The sequence below is a fragment of the Gossypium arboreum genome, chromosome 5 (genome assembly GCF_025698485.1).
Source record: "Gossypium arboreum isolate Shixiya-1 chromosome 5, ASM2569848v2, whole genome shotgun sequence".
NCBI classification, from domain to species: domain Eukaryota; kingdom Viridiplantae; phylum Streptophyta; class Magnoliopsida; order Malvales; family Malvaceae; genus Gossypium; species Gossypium arboreum.
In genome coordinates this window covers 3583817-3610127 of record NC_069074.1, presented here as the reverse complement: position 1 = coordinate 3610127, position 26311 = coordinate 3583817, and the positions used below count along the sequence as shown (strand labels likewise).

Below are 26311 nucleotides of genomic sequence, written 5' to 3'. Positions count from 1 at the left end.
TTTTTTAATTTTAGGAGGGTCAAAGTGAAATTTTATCTTTACTAATTTAAAATTTTAAAAAATTTTAAAGGGCTTAAATAATAATTTTTCATTTTAGGGGAGGCTGGGGCCCTGCTAGCCCTCCTAACTTCGCCTCTGATCGATACCAAAATGATAGAATTTGAAAGTATTGAAAGTTAAATTTGTTATTATATCAATTAAAACGTAGAATAAATTAATGAAAAAGTAAACTTTTTAATTGTCTTACTTTCAAAATTGATAGGGGTTAAATTACTTTTTTAGAGGGGTCAATTTGACCAATATCGAAATTAAGAGGGACCAGTGAGGGTTTTTACCAATTATTTATTATTCTCATTTATGAGAAATAAAAAATGGGCTCATCAATCTGAAAATTCTTCCTTTGTCAATAATAATAATTTATTCATGTTTTCATTTCTAGGAATAGACTGAAAATTAGACTGACACAAACACGAAGAACATATGTAAACCCTATGGCTCCAAACTGTCACCGTCAAGGTCACCTGATGAAGATCAAGACCGTACATCGAAAACCAGAGAATTTAAATCAGACGGTTGGTGACTAGGGAAGGAAGGGTCCCTCTATAAACGTATAGTTTCTGACTGCTCTCTCTCCGCAGGGCTTTCGTCTCGTGCTTACCAACGAACCACCCTTTTTCTTCTCTTTGTCCCTCACTTTCTCTTCATTTCTTCGCTCACAAACAAGAAAATTCAACTCAGTAAAGTAAGGTTTTTTTGTTTCTTCTTTTTAATTCCTTTGGAAAGTGGGAATCTGGGAAACGGATCTAGATCCGGACAGAAACCATGGCGGGTCATAGGTTTGACGTCGCATGGATATTCTCTTTGGTAGCTCTCTTCTTCCTTCGAGCCCATTGTTTCTACCTCCCTGGTGTTGCTCCTGAAGATTTCAAAAAGGTCAGTTTCATCAGATGCATGCATGGGACATGCATGTAAGTTAATGTTTGCATTATCGTGTGCTTTGGATCTTTGGGTTGACTTGGATTTTCCGTTCTGTTATTGGGTTTTGTTTAGATCTGTATTTTATGATCTCTAGAATTAATAGGTGTTTCGGTTTAATGAATTTGGATACGATGATTCTTTGGAAATTAAGTCTGTTAAGTTTCAAGCTTTTATTTTTTTCCTTAGTTCTATATGGTCAATTTGGCTTAACATTTGAAGATTATTTATGAAATTTAAATGTTGATTAAAGCTTACTGAATCTGTCATTCCCAATTATCAGTCTACGGGATCTTTGCTTTAACCAACTTGTCTCTGTATTTATGCAGGGAGATCCATTGTTGGTGAAAGTGAATAAGCTGACTTCAACTAAAACTCAACTTCCTTATTCCTATTATTTCCTACCCTTTTGTCAGCCTGAGCATATAGTTGACAGTGCAGAGAATCTTGGGGAAGTCCTCCGTGGTGATCGTATTGAAAACTCTCCTTATGTGGTGCGTTTGGACTCTAAGATCACTTCTTTATATCTCTTTTCTGGGCCTTGTTTTTTCAGTGATTGAGAGGGATTATTTGTTTACAGTTTAAAATGAGAGAACCACAAATGTGCAATATTGTATGTCGTAAAATTCTTGATAAAAAAGCTGCAAAGGCTTTCAAGGAGAAGATCAACGATGAGTATCGAGTTAACATGTGAGGATCTCATTCTTGATAATCTTATTTGTAGTTTCCCCTTTCTTCTTTTAGTAAGTGATATCTATGATATGTTTGCAACAGGATTTTGGATAACCTTCCATTGGTTGTTCCTATAAGAAGGCCTGATCAGGAAAATGCTGTAGTGTATCAGTATGGATATCATGTTGGTCTCAGAGGACAGTATGCTGGGGTAAGTGCTAGATTTTTTGGCATCTATTTAGAACTTTTTTTTTTTTTGTTATTATCATTTTTGCCATTTGATGATGCAAGCAGTGCTGGTTTGGTTTCCTTACTTGTAGAGCAAGGAAGAAAAACACTTTATCCACAATCACTTGACTTTTACAGTCAAATATCACAAGGATCCATTGTCAGGCTCTGCAAGGATTGTTGGATTTGAGGTCAAACCATTCAGGTTAAAAAATTTCATTCTCTATGATAGAGGCATATCTGTTACCCTCTATTACCACTGGTTTTATTTTGTACATTTCTTACCGAACCAATTTCATGAATGTACAATGCGAGGCATATCTGTTACCCTCTCTTACCACTAGTTTTATTTTGTACATTTCTTACCGAACCAATTTCATGAATGTACAATGCAGTGTTAAACATGAACACGAAGGTGAGTGGAATGAGAAGACCCGTCTGACAACCTGTGATCCCCATGCAAAACGTGCTGTTACTAGTTCTGAATCTCCTCAAGAGGTTGAAGAAAAAAAGGAGATCATATTTACATATGATGTTGAGTTCCAGGTCGGCCTTGTGTCTCTCTTTGTAAAATAAGAATACCATGTAGTTTGGCTAATCAACAAACTAATTGTTATCATCTTGCAGGAAAGTGATATAAAGTGGGCATCCCGATGGGATACCTATCTTCTAATGGCTGATGATCAGATCCATTGGTTCTCAATTGTTAATTCATTGATGATCATACTTTTCCTCTCAGGGATGGTGGCTATGATCATGCTTCGTACTCTTTATCGGGATATCTCCAAGTATAACCAACTCGAAACCCAAGAAGAAGCCCAGGATGAGACAGGGTGGAAGCTGGTCCATGGGGATGTTTTCAGGCCTCCAGCCAATTCTGACTTACTCTGTGTGTATGTGGGAACAGGGGTTCAATTTTTTGGTATGATTCTTGTTATGATGATCTTTGCTCTCCTTGGCATTCTGTCCCCCTCAAATAGAGGTGGGTTAATGACAGCCATGCTCCTACTCTGGGTCTTCATGGGCCTGTTTGCTGGATATTCCTCAGCTCGTCTCTATAAGCTGTTCAAGGGAACAGAATGGAAGAAAATTACACTCAAAACAGCATTTATGTTCCCTGCAACTGTATTTGCCATTTTCTTTGTCTTGAATGCTCTGATATGGGGCCAGAAATCTTCGGGAGCGGTGCCATTTGGAACCATGTTTGCATTGGTATTGTTGTGGTTTGGAATCTCAGTACCACTCGTTTTTGTGGGTAGTTATTTTGGTTTTAAGAAGCCAGCAACTGAGGATCCAGTGAAAACTAATAAAATCCCAAGGCAAATTCCAGAACAGGCTTGGTACATGAACCCAGCCTTCTCCATCCTAATTGGGGGTATACTTCCATTCGGGGCTGTTTTCATTGAGCTCTTTTTCATCCTCACTTCAATATGGTTGCATCAGTTCTATTACATATTTGGCTTCCTCTTCATTGTCTTTGTCATTCTTATTATCACTTGTGCCGAGATCACAGTCGTACTCTGCTACTTCCAGCTATGCAGTGAGGATTACCTATGGTGGTGGAGATCATACTTGACTTCGGGTTCTTCAGCATTTTACTTATTCCTCTATGCTGCCTTCTACTTCTTTACAAAGCTTGAGATCACAAAGGCAGTATCTGGGGTTTTATACTTTGGGTATATGTTGATAATATCTTACTCATTCTTCGTGCTAACTGGTACAATTGGTTTCTATGCTTGCTTCTGGTTCACAAGGCTCATCTACTCATCTGTGAAGATTGATTGATCTGATATTGCAACTTGAGGAAGATTTAGTTTGTTTCATTACAAGGATGTTCAGATTACACAAAACAGAGGAAATCGGCGAATTACCGTTTGGGGTTCAGTTTTGAATCTATGATCATAGAAATTGTTAATTATCTTAGCCGCCTCCATACAGGTTCTATGGTGGTTGCTGGCTATGTTTACTTGTTAATTGGTTCCATTACTATTTTGTATAAGACCCTTGAGAGATTGTTGAGAAATCTCTTCTAGAATTGAAGGATCCATGTATTTACACGCATAATAGTCCTTGCAATTCTGTGAAGAATGAATTCCAAATTTGTGTCCTTTAAGGATAATAAAAGAAATTATCAATTCAACGTCTAAACTGTCTGCTAACCTTTTATTTTTTGGTCGATGTCTTCTAGGATTCAGACAAATCCAATTTGGATAATACAAACTAATTGGAACATCAAGTGATAAAAACATGGGAAATCAAGGAAATGCAGAATCAGAACAGAACCAAAAAAAAAAAAAAGGGAGTATTTCATGCCAGGCTTCAGGATGTATAACAGCTGGAATCAAACAATTGGCTTATTGTTATTGTGTGAAATTGCTTCACCGAGGGTGGATTCCGAGTTGACAGCTCCTGAGAAACTTGTTGCATACTTGGTCGAGATTGTGGAGTGGCATGTAGGCATAGAGATGCAAGTTTTACAGCGAAGACCACTTCCGATGCTATTTTTTCCCTAGGAGATGGAAGACGCTGGTCTAACAGAGCCTTCAGTAGTAACTGATTGAAGGGTACTGATGATGAAAATGATGGTGTGAGTGAAGAAACTGATGATGACAGGAAAGATACCATATCCCCAGGATGCCTTCCCATAAGCGTTTCCAGTGTCACCACTCCAAAGCTAAATACATCACATTTTTCAATCACTTGCATGGTGTAAGCAAGCTCTACAAAACAAAAAGCGAGATCAAGTGCATGGTTATGATTTCAGCTCGTGTTTAACAATTCACTTTATCAACAATTGTAGCTTAAAAAAAGAAAACAAAGCATACCTAGAGCAATGTAACCAAAAGTGCCTCTAAATGAGGTCCAATTGGATGAATCAGGCTTTAGAAGCCGGGCATTGCCAAAGTCTGCAACATGAGCCTCATTGTCTGAATCTAGCAGAATGTTCTTGCTTGAAATGTCACGATGGACAATAGGAGGGGAGCAGTCATGGTGCATATAGGCCACAGCATTAGCCATGCCTTTGACAACATTTACCCTCTTAATCCAATCAAATTCCATTGCTTGTTCATTAATCCTCAGTATCTTCTCCAGGCTTCCCCCTTCCAAGAACTCGTATACCAAAATCAAGTGTTGGGGATGGGAACAGAAACCATGAAGTTTCAGAATATTGCGATGGCGTATTTCAGTCAAGGCCCGAATCTCACTGTTGAAAGCTTTCTGATCTCCCACCCCACCTTCTGGAAGTGGGTGAAGTTTTTTCACAGCAACAATTTGACCATCAGACAATTGTGTCTTGTAAACACTTCCATATCCCCCAACTCCAATGCAGTATTTGGAGTCAAATTCTTCAGTTGCTTCAACTATGATTTTATACATCATTTTCCCATCATAGTTACAAACTGAAAACAGATTATCACTTGCTACTACCCTTGGTGTGTTCTCGGTATTCCTTTCTCTTCGTTTTGAAGAAGAAAGAATCCCAAAGACAACAAATACAAAAAGCAGTGTGAATAAAATAGGGACTACAGTTGCAATCACAATTTTGCTATTCTTTTTCCGATCAACATTACTGCTTAATTGGGAAGAACATACTTCCAAACCTGTGATATTACCGCGCAAGCCTTTGTTGTTTCTGAAAGCCTCAAATGAAGCCTCTCGAAAGGCCTTGTTGTCTGGAAGAGGACCCTCCAACTGATTGTCGGATACATCAACAGATGTTAAGTTTAACATATCATCAAAAGTTGAGGGAATAAAACCGAAAAGCTTATTGTGAGAGAAGTTCAGCTTTTCTAAAGATTTCAAGTTCCCAACTACCTTCGGTATTTTACCCATCGAGAAAATTCGATTGAGATCAAGAATTTGAAGAAAAGACAAGCTGCCAACCTCGGAAGGAATTCCTCCACTCAATCTATTGACACTCAAATTCGGTTCAAGAGATTTTCACCTTGCCTCAACCATATTGGAATGGAGCCATTTAAGTTGTTTCCGCCAAGTTAAGATGATCGAGGACTAGATAGGATTCCAATTTCGGAGGAATACTTCGAAGATGATTATCACTCGACATTAGGTGAGCAACAATTTTAGCTCTCCTAGTTCCTTTGGAATGCCTCCGGTTAGATGATTTAAAGAAAGGTCACATACTCGTGGTGAGTTGCCTTTCCAAGTTTCGAGGTATTTCTCGAGAGATTATTGTTAGAGATCCTTAGGCTTGTTAGATTGTGGCACTGACCCCATTTTGATGATAGCTCACCAATCAATTTATTTCCACTCAGATCAAGATAGTCCAAGTTCGGGTATATGCCGAATTCTTCAGATACATTCCCGATAAGTTGATTGTGTTCAAGCCGAACTCTGCATAAGCTGGTACAGTTCTTCAAACTTTGGGGATTGGACCTATGAAATTGTTGCGCGGAAGCGTGTGAAAGAGTAAAATTATTGTACTGAAAAATCACACCAAGTTCAATTCCTAGGAAAGAGAGGTAGATCACGAAGATCACTTAAATACCAAGTCTTTCCTAGCCAGAATATCCTCTATCGTAATTTAATAGCACAATAAATCACTACAATCACATTCACAAAATATGCAAAACAAATAATAAAGAACACGAATTTTAACGAGGTTCAAAAATTTTGCCTACGTCCTCGGGCACTACCAAATATATTTCACTCCAAAATTACAAGTGAAATTTACAAATAGAGAGAGAATAATGCCTTAAGTAGAGAATGGCAATTATGGGATGAAGAAAGTAAGAAATGGTTAGGCCTATTTATAGTTGAGGTTCAAGGATCAACTTGCAATGTCCCTATACAATTAGGGACCAAAATTGCAATTATCCCATGCCAACTTTTAACCCAACTTGCCAACCAATATTACTTTCTACTTTCGGTGCCCACCCATTTGACTTTTCAAAGAATGGTGGGTTCCAATAATCTCCACCTTGAAGATTTGATTAGGATAATCTTATCTTCACACAATTCTTCTGCTTTTGACAACAATACTTGATAGTGCCTTCTTCAACTGTTAAACTTGCGGGATATTAATCAAGTTCAAACAATGTTTGAACTTGGTTCTTATTACCACCTTGGTCATCATATCTGCGGGATTATCTGCAGTCTTGATCTTCGAAGACAAATTTTCCCTCTTCAATAATTTCCGCACAAAATGGAATCGACGTCGATATGTTTTATCGTGCATGATAGACTTGATTCTTTGCTAAATGAATAGCAGTTTGACTATCACAATACACGTTAATATGCTCTGAACCAACCCCAAGGTTTTAGCCATACCTTGTAACCAAATAGCCTCCTTTACGACCTCATTATGACCATGTACTAAACCCGTGGTTGACAATGCAAGCGTAGAGCGTAGTGTAGACTTCCAACTTATTGGTCCTCCAGCAAGTGTAAACACATAACCGGTGGTTGATCTTCGCTTGTCCAAATCACCGCATAGTCGGAATCAACGTACCCAATAACACCTTTACCAAGTGTATTATCTCGCTTGAGCGGTAATCCAACATCCACGGTCTTACGAATATACCGTAGAATCCATTTCTGACTTGCCAATATCCTTTTCGAGATTATGCATATACCGCTCACTATACTAACGCTGTGAAATGTCGGGTCTTGTACACACCATTGCATACATCAAGCTACCTTTGCATTAGAATACGGAACTTGCAACATGTATTCTCGTTCCGTATTCGTCGAAGGAGATAGTTGTGCGAAAGCTTGAAATGAGAAGCCAACGGGTACTTACAGGTTTTGTCGCTCGTTCATGCCAAACTATTGTAGTACCTTTTTCAAATCGCTTACGAGACAAGCTAACTCTATTATGAGCTCTATCTCTCCATATTTCCATGCCGAGAATCTTTTAGCTTCTCCTAGATCTTTCATCTCAAACTCGAGATTGAGTTGAGTCTTCAATCTTTCAATCTCAACTTTGCTCTTAGATGCTATTAGCATATCATCAACATATAAGAGCAAGTATATGAAAGTTTCTTCTTGTAGCTTCGAAAATACACGCAATGATCAAATTTACTTCTTGTGTACCTTTGCCCTTTCATGAACTCGATCAAATCGCTTGTACCCTTTGCCTCGGAGATTGCTTCAATCCATAAAGCGACTTTGTCGGTTGCAAACCCAATTTTCTTTTCCAGCAACCTTGAATCCATCTGGTGAGTCATATAGATTTCCTCTTCCAAATCACCGTAAAGCGCGGTCTTCACATCAAGTTGAACTAGTTCAAGATCATATTGCGCAACTAAGGTTAGCAAAATCCGAATAGACGAATGCTTCACAACCTGGAGAAAACACTTCATTGTAATCTATTCCTTCTTTCTAGCGTAACCCTTTGCTACCAATCTAGCCTTGTATCAATTTCAATTTTATCGAAATCCTTCCTTCTTTGCATATACCCATTTGCACCCAATTGCCTTCTTTCCTTGGGTAGTGTCACCAACTCCGTGTCTTATTTTTATGAAGAGACGCATTTCTTCATTCATTGCTTGCTTCCACTTTACACCATCGGGGTTACTTACATACGTGTAAGTAGAAGGAACATCATCATCTGTAATTGGAAGTGCATAGGCCACTATATCATCAAAGCGAAGCGGGCTTACGAATCTCTCTTTTGGCCTTCTATATGCAATTGAATCTTGTTCTTTGTAGAGGTTCTTGGGTAGGAACCTCTTCATCATTTGTCCCTTCAATATTAGTTGGATCATCGTTAACCTTTTCAAGCTCCACTGCGCAAAGTACTCTTGGTTTTGTCATCCTTTTGTGAATCCTTGTACTTCAACATGGTTGATTCATCAAAAGTCACATCTCTCTTGAAAACAATTTTCCTTGTATTAGGACACGAGACGGTATCCTTTTACTCCATCGTTATACCCAAGAATAATGCTTTCTTTGCTCTTGGGTCTAACTTAGATTCTTTACATGATAATATGCGGTGGAACCAAATACATGTAAAGAATCATAATCGATGTGATTTACAGTCCACATCTCCATAGGAGTTTTTCCATTTATTGCGGTGATGGAAAGCGGTTAATTAGATGGCACGATATGTAATCGCCTCACCCAAAATTCTTTGTCCAATCCAAGCATTGGACAACATACATCGAACTTTCTCCGGTATAGTTCGATTCATGCGTTCTGCCACCCCATTCTGTTTGTGGTGTATCCCGAACGGTGAAGTGTTGCACAATGCCCTCATCTTGGCATACTTGTAGAAATGGATCGTTTTGTACTCGGTACCATTATCGATCGAAGTCGTTTGACCTTTCGACGATCGAGTCTCCACCATCTTCTTCCATTTTAAATGCATCCAAAACTTTACTTTTCTTTTCATTAGATACACCCATACTTTTCTTGAATAATCATCAACAAAAGTAACAAAATAGTGCATACCTCCCAAAGAAGCTACTTTGGTAGGTCCCCACATCATCGTGAGCGTAGTCCGAATTCCTTTCGTATTGTGAATTCTTTGGACCAAATTTTACCCTCTTCGCTTGCCCGAACACAATGTTCACAGAATTCCATTTTGCAAGAATTTGCACCTTTCAACAAGCCTTGCTTCGCCAATGTCTGCAAAGCTTTTTCACCAGCATGTCCCAATCGCATATGCCATAATCTGGTAGCCTCTGAATCTACATTTTTTGTAGAAATTGTTGATGTTGATCCAATAACTGTACTTCCATTTAAAAAGTACAAGTTATTTCTTCTTGTGCCTTTCATCACCGTCAATTGCCCAGCTACTACTTTTAGTAATCCATCTCTCAAAGTGATTGTGAGCCCTTTAGATTCTAGGGCCCCTAATGAGATGAGATTTTCTTCTGCTAGGTATGCGTAGCGAACATCTGTCAAGACTTGGATTGAGCCGTCGTGATTCTTCAATTGGACTGTACCCACTCCCATTGTCTTACAAGCACTATCATTGCCCATAAGAACAATTCCACCTTCTAGCTCTTTAAGACTAGAAAACCAGTCCTTATTAGGACACATATGGTAAGTACATCCTGAATCCAAAATCCACTCATCCGTTTGACATGCCATTGCCATGCTAACCAAGCTAAAGTCGACTCCTCATCATGCTCACTACACATGCATTAGAAATAGCCTTGCCCTTTGTAGCTTAGGACAATTCTTTTTCCAATGCCCTTTTCACGGCAAAAGGCACATTCATCTTTGGCGGGTCTCCTTTGGACTTTCCCTTCTACCAGATTTGTCTTTGTGTGAGCGACCTCTTCTTGTTAAGACTTCTGCGGTTGTATCTCGTGATCTCTTTTATCTTTCTTTCGAGACTCAGATCTATACAACGTACTACAGACTGCATCAAATGTGATCGTGTCCTTCCCATGAAGCAATGTGGTGGTAAGATGATCATATTCATCAGGAAGGGAATTCAACAACAATAATGCCTTGTTTTCATCTTCAAATTTCTCATCCAAATTTAGCAAGTCTGCTAAAATTTTATTGAATGAGTTCACATGGTCATTCATCGACATACAGGGTGCATACGTGAATCGATAGAGTTTCTTTTTCATATAAAGCCTATTTTTAAGACTTTTCGTTAGAAACTTTTCTTCCAGTGTATCCCATAACTTCTTTGATGTCTCCTTCATGATGAGTACTTCGCTCTTTGGCCAAACATAGGCGGATTGTACCACACACTGTCTATTGATCTTGGCCCACTCCTTGTCATCCATCTTGTCGGGTTTTTCTTCAAGGGCTATATCTAGCTCTTTGCGACATAAGACATCCAGGATCTCACATTGCCACATACCAAAATTATTGGTACCGTCAAATTTCTCTACTTCAAATTTTGCATTTGTCACGGAGTCCTTCTTGATGGCGATCTTGTCTGCCATTTTCTCCTCAATCCCAACTCATCGATATCGTGAACGATCCGTATTAGTAAATAGTGCCGTATCGTGAATAGTGCTATATCGTGAATAGTAATCGTAAAGCGGTCGTATTCCCCAAGTACGAATCTGCTCTGGTACCAATTGTTCTTGCGAAGCGTGTGAAAGAGTAAAATTATTGTCTTGAAAAATCACACCAAGTTCAATTCCCAAGAAAGAGAGGTAGATCACGAAGATCACTTAAATACCAAGTCTTTCCTAGCAGAATATCCTCTATCGTAATTTAATAGCACAATAAATCACTACAATCACATTCACAAAATATGCAAAACAAATAATAAAGAACACGAATTTTAACGAGGTTAAAGAAATTTTGCCTACGTCCTCAAGCACTACCAAATATATTTCACTCCAAAATTACAAGTGAAATTTACAAATAGAGAGAGAATAATGCCTTAAGTAGAGAATGGCAATTATGGGATGAAGAAAGTAAGAAATGGTTAGGCCTATTTATAGTTGAGGTTCAAGGATCAACTTGCAATGTCCCTATACAATTAGGGACCAAAATTGCAATTATCCCATGCCAACTTTTAACCCAACTTGCCAACCAATATTACTTTCTACTTTCGGTGCCCACCCCATTTGACTTTTCAAAGAATGGTGGGTTCCAATAGAAATAATTGTCATGGGCAGTAAAACTTTCCAGTACTCCGCCAAGGCACACCTGTTGTGGTAAATGGCCAATCAAGAAGTTTTCAGAGACTTCAAAAGCTTTCAAACTTGTAAGATTGTTCATCTCTGCTGGAATGAAACCACTGAGACTGTTGCCGAACAGTCGTAGCTCATCAAGGGATAGGAGTTTACCTAATTCCCAAGGAATCGAGCCCTGTAACTTATTGCAATGCAGGAATAGTTCAATGAGATTTGTCAAGTTTCCAATACTAGAAGGAATAAATCCTGATAGTGTATTAAGCTGAAGGTAAAGATATGACAATTTTTTCAAGTTTCCTATAGAAGCAGGGATTAAACCCGAGAGATTTGCGTGTGACAATTCAAGGTCAATGAGAGATCTCATTTCTCCGATCTGTTGAGGAATCGAACCATGAAAGTTGTTAGCAAAAAGGTAAAGACAATATACTTTGGTCAGGTTTCCTATAGAAGCAGGAATTTCACCAGTAAGACTATTATTGGACAAATTAATCACTTCAAGGGGACCCAGCATTCCAATTTCTTTTGGTATGGACCCCGAAATTTTATTGCTATGAAGGCGAAGAACAGATAAGTTGCTTAAGTTTCCAATAGAGGGAGGGAGAGAACCGACCAGATTATTGTCAGAGAGTGCAAGTTTATACAGGGACTTCAACATTCCAATTTGTTGAGGTATAGAACCATTGAGCATGTTTTTTTGTAAGTGGAGAAAAGACAGGTCTGTCAGGTTTCCTATGGAAGGAGGGATCGAACCTGTTAGGATGTTTCTTTCAGATGAAGCTCTGAAATAGACCTTAGCTTTCCTATTTCAAAGGGAATATACCCAGGAAGATTATTGGAAGACAAGTCCAGGTATGTTAATCTAGATAGATTACCAACACCTGATGGGATGGTTCAGCTGAGATAATTGGAGCTGAGATCAATAACATTAAGTTTGGGGAAGAAGAAGCTAAAACCATAGAATTCACCTTTTAAACCGAAATTTGAAAGGTTTAACTGGTTGACCCTTCTAGACTTGTCACAAATGATCCCAGTCCAGTTACAGTGGCCATTTCCATCCCAAGAAGAGAGGGAGGATTGACTTTGATTATCAAGACTAGCCTTCCATTTTAGAAGAGCATTCGGTTCCTTCTGTCTTGTTGATGCTTCTCTAAAAGTTCCCGAAACAGAATCAAAGACATGGAAAGAAGAAACCAAAAGCAGGCTGAAGAAGAAGACCCTGAATGATGAAAAGGCTAGTTTGTTGATAAAAAATAGCATAGCTTAAATCTGTAAGGGCAAGTATTGGTTACTCTCAACTTTAAAGGAAACTAGTGGCTCAGACGGTGATTATAAAGATAGACTAAGTATTACATTTATAGCCAACGTACTTTTGTGTTCCGCGTATCTTCGTGTTTATTGGGGTTGAAAAGTATGCCGGTGGCCAAGTGTTTCGTATTGTTAAGTACGATTCTATTTCAGTTAAATTTGAGAAATAATTTTCTAGTTAAACTTTGTTTATTTGTTTCAACTAGGTTCTTTGTTTTTAAATTTTTATACTATTTGTTTTTTTTGTGATTATAGTAAAATTATCTTTACTCGTAATTTTTTATCCTCTTTGAAACGATTTTTTCACGTTAAATTTATCTATTCAATTTCTTAATTTATTCTATTTTTTTACTTGTTACTTAATCGGGTCGATCCCAACACATATCTTACCTGTTCCATTAAAGAATTTTCCAGTCCCTTAGAACAGTCCAAATCATTGTTACTTTTGGGTCTCCGTGAAGAAGCATTATGTCATGTCAACTGTCAACCGTTTTCGTGAACTAGGGTGTTGACTGACCATTAATATTTGTTTCTGGACCTTCATCCAACTGTTGATAGCTTGAAAGGAAGACCAAGGAAAACCAAGCCTCAAGACAGCCCCTGAACCGACTCCTGAAATTTAATAACAATCCAATCGCCACCAAACATTGGGATCGGTTTGTTCATTAGAAAAAATTCCTTCTGGTACAGGTCACCATCACACTGCAACATGTAGGGACAATTGGAACTAAATTATGGGCCTGAATATTCTATACTATAACTGGCTTAGGAAATGGGCAATAAATATGGGAATTCATTGTCGTAATGCAGCAAGCAAGCTTTTACAGTCTTGCCATTTCTTCCATCAAGCTTTCCAATTGCAATTCCAAACTGGAGTGTGTTTGTATTATACGTTGTTTTTAATCTTCCAAGCAGAGTACAAAACAGTATTTTAACTCTCAAAATTAGCGGTAACGTATCAATCTGCATCTTCAGCAGAGAAGTCAGTATCTATCTGCAACTTCAGCAGAGAAGCCAGACTCGGGAGGCTTCTGTAGCTTCACCAGCTCCTTCGCACTCTTAGCATTCTGGTTTCGATGAATACCACAAAGCGCATTTGCTGCAAACTTAGAAGCGAAGAAACAGCCACCAAGGCTGTATGAACCTCCACCACTGTTACTACGGTATCCATCTGACCCTTCTGCTTCCTCTTCTTTCTTCCTACACAGTTCCATAATCTTTCTCTTGGAATAACGCCGCCAAGCAGCTTGGATAAAGCGAACTGCCCAGGTCCTCCACTGCTGTGAATGAAAACAGAATGTATGTTGCACCTGTCTACTGTGAAAACGCCTGAATTGACTCGCCACCTGCTAATTATTGATGTTTCATACGAATGCAATTATTTGTGTTAGTATAAACATTATATCCTCCAAAATATCGCATAGCAGAATCCACTGCTATCTGCTTTTCTTAATTTATATCTCTCAATCAACAGTTTGGAGGAACATGTTTTCTCACCTCAAATTCTGTAGAGCCCCACCACAAACAGTACAAGTATTTGGGAAAGAGTTTAGTTGATGAAACAATACCAGATGATAAAGTTTGTGTGAAGACTGCAAAATCAAATGGAGGATTATTATAATTTTCATTAACTGGGCACTTTTCATTAAGAACAGAATCTCGCATGCCCTTCCATATGTCGTAGCCTTTCATCTGCTGATTCCCACAGTAGTTGCAATCACTACCAATATCCTTACAAGCGTTGTGCCAGCACTATCATTTCGCTCTACAGCTACCAGGTACCAGAATGCCCCTACTATCTGAATCATCCATCCAACAAAAACAGATATCAAAACATGATTCTACAAGTAAGCTTCTTTGCCGAAGGACAGGGTTCAGACAGCATCAAAAGCAACAGGGAGGAGAATAATTGACAAGTTTAACTAGTGAAATAAAGACACAAAGCTTATATGACTGCAAAGCATATATAATAGCAAATAGCATGCAGCTCCAGCCCATGCAGTTTCAGCAAAGACACAAAGCTTACATGACTGCAAAGCATATATAATAGCAAATAGTATGCAGGTCCAGCCCATGCAGTTTCAGCAAAGACACCTGCGTTCTTTTCATTTCTGATGTCAAAGGTAGAACTCTAAGAAAAATAGGGATGTACTGCAGCAAGACAACAAAATACAACGCCTGTTTTGTTGCTAGCACTGCTGAACCATTGGAACTAAATATAATTATCAATTTAAAAAATAAAAAATATACATAATTGATTACAATTATCAATTTCAATATATACTGAAGTATATTTTACAAACTATTATAACTATTTAAGTAAAAGTTCGGACTAAAATTATTTACATTATCAATTTTAGTAAATACAGCAAATATTGAGTGCAACGATAAAACATATAAAAGAAATTAAATCATTAAAAATTTAAAAATATCTTAACTGAGTGAAAACACCCACCAAAAATTATATAAACCCAACATTATATATGATTTTAATCCAAGTCACGTTAGGAACGTTGACATGAAGACTTTAATCACTTTTCAACACAATTACCAACAAAATACAAACATAAGATTCATTAATCCAACACATTAATTATAAAATCCTTATAATTAATTATTTTAATTAAAGTTAATCCAAAACCATGAAAATATTTTTAACTTTGAAAATGCTTATTACTATAATACCATAAGACTTTGGGCAAGAATACAAGTGAGCAAGAGGCAAGAATTGTTTACAGACCGAAAAAAAAACCGTCAAAGTGAAAGCACAGATAAATATATAATCAATCAAGAGATTAAAAATATATATCTAACATAAAAGTGAAGCAAATGGCAGAAAACTGTCAGTATGCTAACCATTTATTTTTTGGTCGATGTCTTGTAGGATTCAGACAAATCCAATTGAGACTTGGATAATACAAACTAATTGGAACATTAAGTGATAAAAACATGGGAAAGCAAGAAAATGCAGAATCAGAACAGAACAAAAAAAAAAAAAAAGGAGTATTTCATGCCAGGCTTCAGGATGTATAACAGCTGGAATCAAACAGTTGGCTTATTGTTATTGTGTGAAACTGCTTCACCAAGGGTGGATTCTGAGTTGACAGCTCCTGAGAAACTTGTTGCATACTTGGTCGAGATTGTGGGGTGGCATGTAGGCATAGAGATGCAAGTTTTACAACGGAGACCACTTCCGCTGCTATTTGTTCCCTAGGAGATGGAAGACGCTGGTCTAACATATCCTTCAGTAGTAAATGATTGAAGGTTGCTGATGATGAACATGATGGTATGAGTGAAGAAACTGCTGATGACAGGAAAGATACCATATCCCCAGGATGCCTTCCCATAAGCGTTTCCAGTGTCACCACTCCAAAACTAAAGACATCGCATTTTTCATTCACTTGCATGGTGTAAGCAAGCTCTACAAAACAAAAAGCGAGCTCAAGTGCATGGTTATGACTCCAGCTTCTGTTTAACAATTGACTTTATCTAAGTTCAGAATAATTGTAGCTTAAGAAATGAAAACAAAGCATACCTGGAGCCGTGTAACCAAAAGTGCCTTTAAATGAGGTCCAATTGGATGAATCAGGCCTAAGAAGCCGGGCAGCGCCAAAGTCTGCAACATGAGCCTCATAGTCTGAATCTAGCAGAATGTTCTTGCTTGAAATGTCACGATGGACCATAGGAGGGAAGCAGTCATGGTGCATATAGGCCACAGCATTAGCCATGCCTTTAACAACATTTACCCTCTTAATCCAATCAAACTCCATTGTTTGTTCATCAATCCTCAGTATCTTCTCCAGGCTTCCCCCTTCCAAGAACTCGTATACAAAAATCAAGTGTTGGGGATGGGAACAGAAGCCATAAAGTTTCAGAATATTGCGATGGCTTAGTTCAGTCAAGGCCCGAATCTCATTGTTGAAAGCTTTCTGATCTCCACCCCACCTTCTGGAAGTGGGTGAAGTTTTTCACAGCAACAATTTGACCATCAGACAATTCTGCCTTGTAAACAGTTCCATATCCCCCAACTCCAATGCAGTATTTGGAGTCAAATTCTTCAGTTGCTTCAACTATGTTTTCATACATTTTCTCATCATAGTTGCAAATTTCAAACAGAGAATCACTTGCTACTACCCTTGGTGTGTTCTCCGTATTCCTTTCTCTTCGTTTTGAAGAAGAAAGAATCCCAAAGACAACAAATACAATAAGCACTGTGAATAAGATAGGAAATAATTGTCATGGGCAGTAAAACTTTCCAGTACTCCGCCAAGGCACACCTGTTGTGGTAAATGGCCAATCAAGAAGTTTTCAGAGACTTCTGTTGTGGTAAATGGCCAATCAAGAAGTTTTCAGAGACTTCAAAAGCTTTCAAACTTGTAAGATTGTTCATCTCTGCTGGAATGAAACCACTGAGACTGTTGCCGAACAGTCGTAGCTCATCAAGGGATAGGAGTTTACCTAATTCCCAAGGAATCGAGCCCTGTAACTTATTGCAATGCAGGAATAGTTCAATGAGATTTGTCAAGTTTCCAATACTAGAAGGAATAAATCCTGATAGTGTATTAAGCTGAAGGTAAAGATATGACAATTTTTCAAGTTTCCTATAGAAGCAGGGATTAAACCGAGAGATTTGCGTGTGACAATTCAAGGTCAATGAGAGATCTCATTTCTCCGATCTGTTGAGGAATCGAACCATGAAAGTTGTTAGCAAAAGGTAAAGACAATATACTTTGGTCAGGTTTCCTATAGAAGCAGGAATTTCACCAGTAAGACTATTATTGGACAAATTAATCACTTCAAGGGGACCCAGCATTCCAATTTCTTTTGGTATGGACCCCGAAATTTTATTGCTATGAAGGCGAAGAACAGATAAGTTGCTTAAGTTTCCAATAGAGGGAGGAGAGAACCGACCAGATTATTGTCAGAGAGTGCAAGTTTATACAGGGACTTCAACATTCCAATTTGTTGAGGTATAGAACCATTGAGCATGTTTTTTTGTAAGTGGAGAAAAGACAGGTCTGTCAGGTTTCCTATGGAAGGAGGGATCGAACCTGTTAGGATGTTTCTTTCCAGATGAAGCTCTGAAATAGACCTTAGCTTTCCTATTTCAAAGGGAATATACCCAGGAAGATTATTGGAAGACAAGTCCAGGTATGTTAATCTAGATAGATTACCAACACCTGATGGGATGGTTCAGCTGAGATAATTGGAGCTGAGATCAATAACATTAAGTTTGGGGAAGAAGAGAAGCTAAAACCATAGAATTCACCTTTTAAACCGAAATTTGAAAGGTTTAACTGGTTGACCCTTCTAGACTTGTCACAAATGATCCCAGTCCAGTTACAGTGGCCATTTCCATCCCAAGAAGAGAGGGAGGATTGACTTTGATTATCAAGACTAGCCTTCCATTTTAGAAGAGCATTCGGTTCCTTCTGTCTTGTTGATGCTTCTCTAAAAGTTCCCGAAACAGAATCAAAGACATGGAAAGAAGAAACCAAAAGCAGGCTGAAGAAGAAGACCCTGAATGATGAAAAGGCTAGTTTGTTGATAAAAAATAGCATAGCTTAAATCTGTAAGGGCAAGTATTGGTTACTCTCAACTTTAAAGGAAACTAGTGGCTCAGACGGTGATTATAAAGATAGACTAAGTATTACATTTATAGCCAACGTACTTTTGTGTTCCGCGTATCTTCGTGTTTATTGGGGTTGAAAAGTATGCCGGTGGCCAAGTGTTTCGTATTGTTAAGTACGATTCTATTTCAGTTAAATTTGAGAAATAATTTTCTAGTTAAACTTTGTTTATTTGTTTCAACTAGGTTCTTTGTTTTTAAATTTTTATACTATTTGTTTTTTTTGTGATTATAGTAAAATTATCTTTACTCGTAATTTTTATCCTCTTTGAAACGATTTTTCACGTTAAATTTATCTATTCAATTTCTTAATTTATTCTATTTTTTACTTGTTACTTAATCGGTTGATCCCAACACATATCTTACCTGTTCCATTAAAGAATTTTCCAGTCCCTTAGAACAGTCCAAATCATTGTTACTTTTGGGTCTCCGTGAAGAAGCATTATGTCATGTCAACTGTCAACCGTTTTCGTGAACTAGGGTGTTGACTGACCATTAATATTTGTTTCTGGACCTTCATCCAACTGTTGATAGCTTGAAAGGAAGACCAAGGAAAACCAAGCCTCAAGACAGCCCCTGAACCGACTCCTGAAATTTAATAACAATCCAATCGCCACCAAACATTGGGATCGGTTTGTTCATTAGAAAAAATTCCTTCTGGTACAGGTCACCATCACACTGCAACATGTAGGGACAATTGGAACTAAATTATGGGCCTGAATATTCTATACTATAACTGGCTTAGGAAATGGGCAATAAATATGGGAATTCATTGTCGTAATGCAGCAAGCAAGCTTTTACAGTCTTGCCATTTCTTCCATCAAGCTTTCCAATTGCAATTCCAAACTGGAGTGTGTTTGTATTATACGTTGTTTTTAATCTTCCAAGCAGAGTACAAAACAGTATTTTAACTCTCAAAATTAGCGGTAACGTATCAATCTGCATCTTCAGCAGAGAAGTCAGTATCTATCTGCAACTTCAGCAGAGAAGCCAGACTCGGGAGGCTTCTGTAGCTTCACCAGCTCCTTCGCACTCTTAGCATTCTGGTTTCGATGAATACCACAAAGCGCATTTGCTGCAAACTTAGAAGCGAAGAAACAGCCACCAAGGCTGTATGAACCTCCACCACTGTTACTACGGTATCCATCTGACCCTTCTGCTTCCTCTTCTTTCTTCCTACACAGTTCCATAATCTTTCTCTTGGAATAACGCCGCCAAGCAGCTTGGATAAAGCGAACTGCCCAGGTCCTCCACTGCTGTGAATGAAAACAGAATGTATGTTGCACCTGTCTACTGTGAAAACGCCTGAATTGACTCGCCACCTGCTAATTATTGATGTTTCATACGAATGCAATTATTTGTGTTAGTATAAACATTATATCCTCCAAAATATCGCATAGCAGAATCCACTGCTATCTGCTTTTCTTAATTTATATCTCTCAATCAACAGTTTGGAGGAACATGTTTTCTCACCTCAAATTCTGTAGAGCCCCACCACAAACAGTACAAGTATTTGGGAAAGAGTTTAGTTGATGAAACAATACCAGATGATAAAGTTTGTGTGAAGACTGCAAAATCAAATGGAGGATTATTATAATTTTCATTAACTGGGCACTTTTCATTAAGAACAGAATCTCGCATGCCCTTCCATATGTCGTAGCCTTTCATCTGCTGATTCCCACAGTAGTTGCAATCACTACCAATATCCTTACAAGCGTTGTGCCAGCACTATCATTTCGCTCTACAGCTACCAGGTACCAGAATGCCCCTACTATCTGAATCATCCATCCAACAAAAACAGATATCAAAACATGATTCTACAAGTAAGCTTCTTTGCCGAAGGACAGGGTTCAGACAGCATCAAAAGCAACAGGGAGGAGAATAATTGACAAGTTTAACTAGTGAAATAAAGACACAAAGCTTATATGACTGCAAAGCATATATAATAGCAAATAGCATGCAGCTCCAGCCCATGCAGTTTCAGCAAAGACACAAAGCTTACATGACTGCAAAGCATATATAATAGCAAATAGTATGCAGGTCCAGCCCATGCAGTTTCAGCAAAGACACCTGCGTTCTTTTCATTTCTGATGTCAAAGGTAGAACTCTAAGAAAAATAGGGATGTACTGCAGCAAGACAACAAAATACAACGCCTGTTTTGTTGCTAGCACTGCTGAACCATTGGAACTAAATATAATTATCAATTTAAAAAATAAAAAAATATACATAATTGATTACAATTATCAATTTCAATATATACTGAAGTATATTTTACAAACTATTATAACTATTTAAGTAAAAGTTCGGACTAAAATTATTTACATTATCAATTTTAGTAAATACAGCAAATATTGAGTGCAACGATAAAACATATAAAAAGAAATTAAATCATTAAAAATTTAAAATATCTTAACTGAGTGAAAACACCCACCAAAAATTATATAAACCCAACATTATATATGATTTTAATCCAAGTCACGTTAGGAACGTTGACATGAAGACTTTAATCACTTTTCAACACAATTACCAACAAAATACAAACATAAGATTCATTAATCCAACACATTAATTATAAAAATCCTTATAATTAATTATTTTAATTAAAGTTAATCCAAAACCATGAAAATATTTTTAACTTTGAAAATGCTTATTACTATAATACCATAAGACTTTGGGCAAGAATACAAGTGAGCAAGAGGCAAGAATTGTTTACAGACCGAAAAAAACCGTCAAAGTGAAAGCACAGATAAATATATAATCAATCAAGAGATTAAAATATATATCTAACATAAAAGTGAAGCAAATGGCAGAAAACTGTCAGTATGCTAACCATTTATTTTTTGGTCGATGTCTTGTAGGATTCAGACAAATCCAATTGAGACTTGGATAATACAAACTAATTGGAACATTAAGTGATAAAAACATGGGAAAGCAAGAAAATGCAGAATCAGAACAGAACAAAAAAAAAAAAAAAGGAGTATTTCATGCCAGGCTTCAGGATGTATAACAGCTGGAATCAAACAGTTGGCTTATTGTTATTGTGTGAAACTGCTTCACCAAGGGTGGATTCTGAGTTGACAGCTCCTGAGAAACTTGTTGCATACTTGGTCGAGATTGTGGGGTGGCATGTAGGCATAGAGATGCAAGTTTTACAACGGAGACCACTTCCGCTGCTATTTGTTCCCTAGGAGATGGAAGACGCTGGTCTAACATATCCTTCAGTAGTAAATGATTGAAGGTTGCTGATGATGAACATGATGGTATGAGTGAAGAAACTGCTGATGACAGGAAAGATACCATATCCCCAGGATGCCTTCCCATAAGCGTTTCCAGTGTCACCACTCCAAAACTAAAGACATCGCATTTTTCATTCACTTGCATGGTGTAAGCAAGCTCTACAAAACAAAAAGCGAGCTCAAGTGCATGGTTATGACTCCAGCTTCTGTTTAACAATTGACTTTATCTAAGTTCAGAATAATTGTAGCTTAAGAAATGAAAACAAAGCATACCTGGAGCCGTGTAACCAAAAGTGCCTTTAAATGAGGTCCAATTGGATGAATCAGGCCTAAGAAGCCGGGCAGCGCCAAAGTCTGCAACATGAGCCTCATAGTCTGAATCTAGCAGAATGTTCTTGCTTGAAATGTCACGATGGACCATAGGAGGGAAGCAGTCATGGTGCATATAGGCCACAGCATTAGCCATGCCTTTAACAACATTTACCCTCTTAATCCAATCAAACTCCATTGTTTGTTCATCAATCCTCAGTATCTTCTCCAGGCTTCCCCCTTCCAAGAACTCGTATACAAAAATCAAGTGTTGGGGATGGGAACAGAAGCCATAAAGTTTCAGAATATTGCGATGGCTTAGTTCAGTCAAGGCCCGAATCTCATTGTTGAAAGCTTTCTGATCTCCCACCCCACCTTCTGGAAGTGGGTGAAGTTTTTTCACAGCAACAATTTGACCATCAGACAATTCTGCCTTGTAAACAGTTCCATATCCCCCAACTCCAATGCAGTATTTGGAGTCAAATTCTTCAGTTGCTTCAACTATGTTTTCATACATTTTCTCATCATAGTTGCAAATTTCAAACAGAGAATCACTTGCTACTACCCTTGGTGTGTTCTCCGTATTCCTTTCTCTTCGTTTTGAAGAAGAAAGAATCCCAAAGACAACAAATACAATAAGCACTGTGAATAAGATAGGGACTACAGTTGCAATCACAATTTTTCTATTCTTTTTCCGATCAACATTACTGCTTAATTTTGAAGAACATACTTCCAAACCTGTGATATTGCCGCACAAGCCTTTGTTGTTTCTGAAAGCCTCAAATGAAGCCTCTCGAAAGGCCTTGTTGTCTGGAAGAGGACCCTCCAACTGATTGTCGGATACATCAACAGATGTTAAGCTTAACATATCATCAAAAGTTGAGGGAATAAAACCGAAGAGTTTATTGTGAGAGAGGTTCAGCTTTTCTAAAGATTTCAAGTTCCCAACTACCTTCGGTATTTTACCTATCAGAAAATTCTGACTGAGATCAAGAATTTGAAGAAAAGACAAGCTGCCAACCTCAGAAGGAATTCCTCCACTCAATCTATTGACACTCAAATTCAGTTCCAAGAGATTTTCACACTGCCTCAACCATATTGGAATGAAGCCATTTAACTTGTTTGCCGCCAAGTTAAGATGAACAAGACTAGATAGGATTCCAATTTCAGGAGGAATACTTCCTGAAAGATGATTATCATTCAGCATTAGGCTGAACAACAATTTTAGCTCTCCTAGTTCCTTTGGAATGCCTCCAGTTAGATGATTTAAAGAAAGGTCACATGCTCGTAGCTGAGTTGCCTTTCCAAGTTCTGAGGGTATTTCACCAGAGAGATTATTGTTAGAGATCCTTAGGCTTGTTAGATTGTGGCACTGACCCCATTTTGATGATAGCTCACCAATCAATTTATTTCCACTCAGATCAAGATAGTCCAAGTTCGGGTATATGCCGAATTCTTCAGATACATTCCCGATAAGTTGATTGTGTTCAAGCCGAACTCTGCATAAGCTGGTACAGTTCTTCAAACTCTTGGGAATTGGACCCGTGAAATAATTGTCATGGGCAGTAAAACTTTCCAGTACTCCGCCAAGGCACACCTGTTGTGGTAAATGGCCAATCAAGAAGTTTTCAGAGACTTCAAAAGCTTTCAAACTTGTAAGATTGTTCATCTCTGCTGGAATGAAACCACTGAGACTGTTGCCGAACAGTAGTAGCTCATCAAGGGATAGGAGTTTACCTAATTCCCAAGGAATCGAGCCCTGTAACTTATTGCAATGCAGGAATAGTTCAATGAGATTTGTCAAGTTTCCAATACTAGAAGGAATAAATCCTGATAGTGTATTAAGCTGAAGGTAAAGATATGACAATTTTTTCAAGTTTCCTATAGAAGCAGGGATTAAACCCGAGAGATTTGCCTGTGACAATTCAAGGTCAATGAGAGATCTCATTTCTCCGATCTGTTGAGGAATCGAACCATGAAAGTTGTTAGCAAAAAGGTAAAGACAATATACTTTGGTCAGGTTTCCTATAGAAGCAGGAATTTCACCAGTAAGACTATTATTGGACAAATTAATCACTTCAAGGGGACCCAGCATTCCAATTTCTTTTGGTATGGACCCCGAAATTTTATTGTTATGAAGGCGAAGAACAGATAAGTTGCTTAAGTTTCCAATAGAGGGAGGGAGAGAACCGACCAGATTATTGTCAGAGAGTGCAAGTTTATACAGGGACTTCATCATTCCAATTTGTTGAGGTATAGAACCATTGAACATGTTTTTTTGTAAGTAGAGAAAAGACAGGTCTGTCAGGTTTCCTATGGAAGGAGGGATCGAACCTGTTAGGATGTTTCTTTCCAGATAAAGCTCTGAAATAGACCTTAGCTTTCCTATTTCAAAGGGAATATACCCAGAAATATTATTGGAAGACAAGTCCAGGTATGTTAACCTAGATAGATTACCAACACCTGATGGGATGGTTCCCCTGAGATAATTGGAGCTGAGATCAATAACATTAAGTTTGGGGAAAGAAGAGAAGCTAAAACCATAGAGTTCACCTTTTAAACCGAAATTTGAAAGGTTTAACTGGTTGACCCTTCTAGACTTGTCACAAATGATCCCAGTCCAGTTACAGTGGCCATTTCCATCCCAAGAAGAGAGGGAGGATTGACTTTGATTATCAAGACTAGCCTTCCATTTTAGAAGAGCATTCGATTCCTTCAGTCTTGTTGATGCTTCTTCTCTAAAAGTTCCTGAAACAGAATCAACGTAATGGAAAGAAGAAACCAAAAGCAGGCTGAAGAAGAAGACCCTGACTGATGAAGAGGCCAGTTTGTTGATAAAAAATAGCATAGCTCAAAATTTTAAGGGCAAGTATTGGTTACACTCAACTTTAAAGGGAAACAAGTGGCTCAGACTGGTTATAAAGCTAGTAAGTATTACATTTATAGGGTTTTTTACTTAAATAATTTTTAAAAAAATTAAATATGAAAATTGTTTTTTATGCGCGCCCAAACACCTTTTTATATTAATTTTTTTAGTTTAAATAAAATATTATTATTTTATTTTTATTAAAAGTATTTAAATATATATACATGTCAAAATAATGTGAGCAGGTTAAAATACGAGTTAAAATATCTGAGATTAGTCTCTTTTGACAGGTAGGCCCAACTACCTCACTCTGCCCCTTACGAAAATATTTTTGTTATTAATTATTATTTATAAATTGTTTATGTTTAGTGCTTATGGTTTTAAGTTAATATTTTGTAAGAATGTAAATTTTTTATTTTTATAATTATTTTAAAATTAATTTGTCAATAATTTAGTATTATGTTATAAATTGTTTTGTTTTGTAATTATTCTAAAATTAATTTATTAATAATTTAAGATTATATTATAAATTGTTGTGTTTAGTTTAGTATTTGTTGAGTTTTTAGTAATGTAAAATTATTTTGTTAAATATTTTGTTAGTAATTTATTATAAATTATTGTGTTTTGTGAGTTTTAGTAAGGTAAATTTAAAAAAATTATAGTTATTTTGCTCAACCATTCGCGATTATGAGATAGGCTTCATCAATCGCGTCTACCAGATAGGCACCACCTACCCTCATATTATTTTTGTATATTTACATGAATCATATATTGATTTAGAAAAAAAATACAAGCAGTGACACCTATGAGAAAAGCGCCACCCATAAAATAATAATTTTTAAAAAATAAAAAAAATATTTTAATATAAAAAAATGGTTATGTCTGTCAGATAGACACGGCCCAAAAAAATTATTTTAATATATAATCCAGTTGATAATTTATTTCAATATTTAATTTTTTTAATTATTTAAGTAAAAAACCCACATTTATAGCCCGTACTTTTGTGTGCCCCATTTCTTCGTGTTTATTGGGGTTGTACAGTATGCTGTCGCCAGGTGTTTCATATCCTACTCGTTCGATTCAAGAATTTTCCAGTCCCTTGGAATAGTCCAAGTCATTGTTACTTTTGGGTCTCCCGGAAGAAGCGTTATGTCATGTCAACTGTCAAGCTTTTTCGTGAACTAAGGTGCTGACTAACCATTGATATTTGTTACGGGACCTACATCCCAACTGTTGAAAAGTGTATCACTTGGAAGGAAGACCAAGCTTCAAGACCGCCCCTGAATCCACTCCTGAAAAGAATCCAATCATCATCTAACATTGGAAACGATTTTTTCATTAGCAAAAGTTCCTTCTGGTAAGGTCACCAAAATCTGAACATATGTTTCATCACCATCACACTGCAACTTGTAGAGACAATTGGAACGAAATTACGGGCCTGAATATTCTATTTTATAAGTGGCTTAGGAAATGAGAAGTAAATATGGGAATTCATTGTCTTAATGCAGCAAG

The 26311-nt window shown here is 37.5% G+C and overlaps 6 protein-coding genes across 6 annotated transcripts; 1 reads left to right on the top strand and 5 right to left on the bottom strand.

Annotated features, from left to right (window-relative positions):
• The first annotated feature begins 379 nt into the window (after positions 1-379).
• LOC108470408 (transmembrane 9 superfamily member 10-like) lies at positions 380-4023 on the top strand. Its single transcript, XM_017771703.2, has 7 exons — positions 380-933; positions 1305-1469; positions 1556-1665; positions 1750-1858; positions 1968-2080; positions 2271-2421; positions 2503-4023. The coding sequence occupies exons 1-7, from the start codon at positions 823-825 to the stop codon at positions 3658-3660; spliced, it is 1917 nt and encodes a 638-aa protein (XP_017627192.1). The 5' UTR covers positions 380-822; the 3' UTR covers positions 3661-4023.
• Positions 4024-4152: 129 nt separating this feature from the next.
• On the bottom strand, positions 4153-16953 carry LOC108471505 (probable leucine-rich repeat receptor-like protein kinase At1g35710). The gene is given in 8 exon segments (XM_053028673.1): positions 4153-4595; positions 4701-5231; positions 5451-5804; positions 5807-5821; positions 11442-12061; positions 15861-16179; positions 16294-16697; positions 16699-16953. Coding segments are annotated over 8 exon segments (2790 nt in total). The 5' UTR covers positions 16845-16953; the 3' UTR covers positions 4153-4194.
• On the bottom strand, positions 13424-14803 carry LOC128293150 (probable cyclic nucleotide-gated ion channel 5). Its single transcript, XM_053028698.1, has 2 exons — positions 14256-14803; positions 13424-14104 (listed from the first exon to the last, which is right to left on the bottom strand). The coding sequence occupies exons 1-2, from the start codon at positions 14448-14450 to the stop codon at positions 13742-13744; spliced, it is 558 nt and encodes a 185-aa protein (XP_052884658.1). The 5' UTR covers positions 14451-14803; the 3' UTR covers positions 13424-13741.
• Positions 16954-17055: 102 nt separating the features above from the next.
• On the bottom strand, positions 17056-18319 carry LOC128293142 (probable leucine-rich repeat receptor-like protein kinase At1g35710). Its single transcript, XM_053028672.1, has 3 exons — positions 18028-18319; positions 17670-17938; positions 17056-17325 (listed from the first exon to the last, which is right to left on the bottom strand). The coding sequence occupies exons 1-3, from the start codon at positions 18317-18319 to the stop codon at positions 17056-17058; spliced, it is 831 nt and encodes a 276-aa protein (XP_052884632.1).
• A 709-nt stretch (positions 18320-19028) lies between these two features.
• On the bottom strand, positions 19029-20408 carry LOC128292599 (probable cyclic nucleotide-gated ion channel 5). Its single transcript, XM_053027436.1, has 2 exons — positions 19861-20408; positions 19029-19709 (listed from the first exon to the last, which is right to left on the bottom strand). Exons 1-2 carry the CDS (start codon positions 20053-20055, stop codon positions 19347-19349), a joined length of 558 nt encoding a protein of 185 aa, XP_052883396.1. The 5' UTR covers positions 20056-20408; the 3' UTR covers positions 19029-19346.
• A 786-nt stretch (positions 20409-21194) lies between these two features.
• LOC108473244 (MDIS1-interacting receptor like kinase 2-like) lies at positions 21195-24847 on the bottom strand. The gene is made up of 2 exons (XM_017774761.2): positions 21898-24847; positions 21195-21783 (listed from the first exon to the last, which is right to left on the bottom strand). Exons 1-2 carry the CDS (start codon positions 24779-24781, stop codon positions 21383-21385), a joined length of 3285 nt encoding a protein of 1094 aa, XP_017630250.2. The 5' UTR covers positions 24782-24847; the 3' UTR covers positions 21195-21382.
• Positions 24848-26311: the final 1464 nt, after the last annotated feature.

Excerpts from the sequence above, each read along its gene's own strand:
- LOC128292599 (XM_053027436.1), bottom strand. The coding sequence starts at position 20,055 with ATGAAAGGCTACGACATATGGAAGGGCATGCGAGATTCTGTTCTTAAT. Across the intron at positions 19,710-19,860 it reads GGGGCTCTACAGAATTTGAG|GTGGCGAGTCAATTCAGGCG; the intron begins GTGAGAAAACAT and ends AATAATTAGCAG.
- LOC108473244 (XM_017774761.2), bottom strand. The coding sequence starts at position 24,781 with ATGCTATTTTTTATCAACAAACTGGCCTCTTCATCAGTCAGGGTCTTC. Across the intron at positions 21,784-21,897 it reads TTTTGGTTACACGGCTCCAG|AGCTTGCTTACACCATGCAA; the intron begins GTATGCTTTGTT and ends TTTGTTTTGTAG.
- LOC128293142 (XM_053028672.1), bottom strand. The coding sequence starts at position 18,319 with ATGCTATTTTTTATCAACAAACTAGCCTTTTCATCATTCAGGGTCTTC. Across the intron at positions 17,939-18,027 it reads TTCAAATTTCGGTTTAAAAG|GTGTTGGTAATCTATCTAGA; the intron begins GTGAATTCTATG and ends CCATCCCATCAG. Across the intron at positions 17,326-17,669 it reads CACTCTCTGACAATAATCTG|CTTAATACACTATCAGGATT; the intron begins GTCGGTTCTCTC and ends CTTTACCTTCAG.
- LOC108470408 (XM_017771703.2), top strand. The coding sequence starts at position 823 with ATGGCGGGTCATAGGTTTGACGTCGCATGGATATTCTCTTTGGTAGCT. Across the intron at positions 1,470-1,555 it reads TTGAAAACTCTCCTTATGTG|TTTAAAATGAGAGAACCACA; the intron begins GTGCGTTTGGAC and ends ATTTGTTTACAG. Across the intron at positions 1,859-1,967 it reads TCAGAGGACAGTATGCTGGG|AGCAAGGAAGAAAAACACTT; the intron begins GTAAGTGCTAGA and ends CCTTACTTGTAG.
- LOC128293150 (XM_053028698.1), bottom strand. The coding sequence starts at position 14,450 with ATGAAAGGCTACGACATATGGAAGGGCATGCGAGATTCTGTTCTTAAT. Across the intron at positions 14,105-14,255 it reads GGGGCTCTACAGAATTTGAG|GTGGCGAGTCAATTCAGGCG; the intron begins GTGAGAAAACAT and ends AATAATTAGCAG.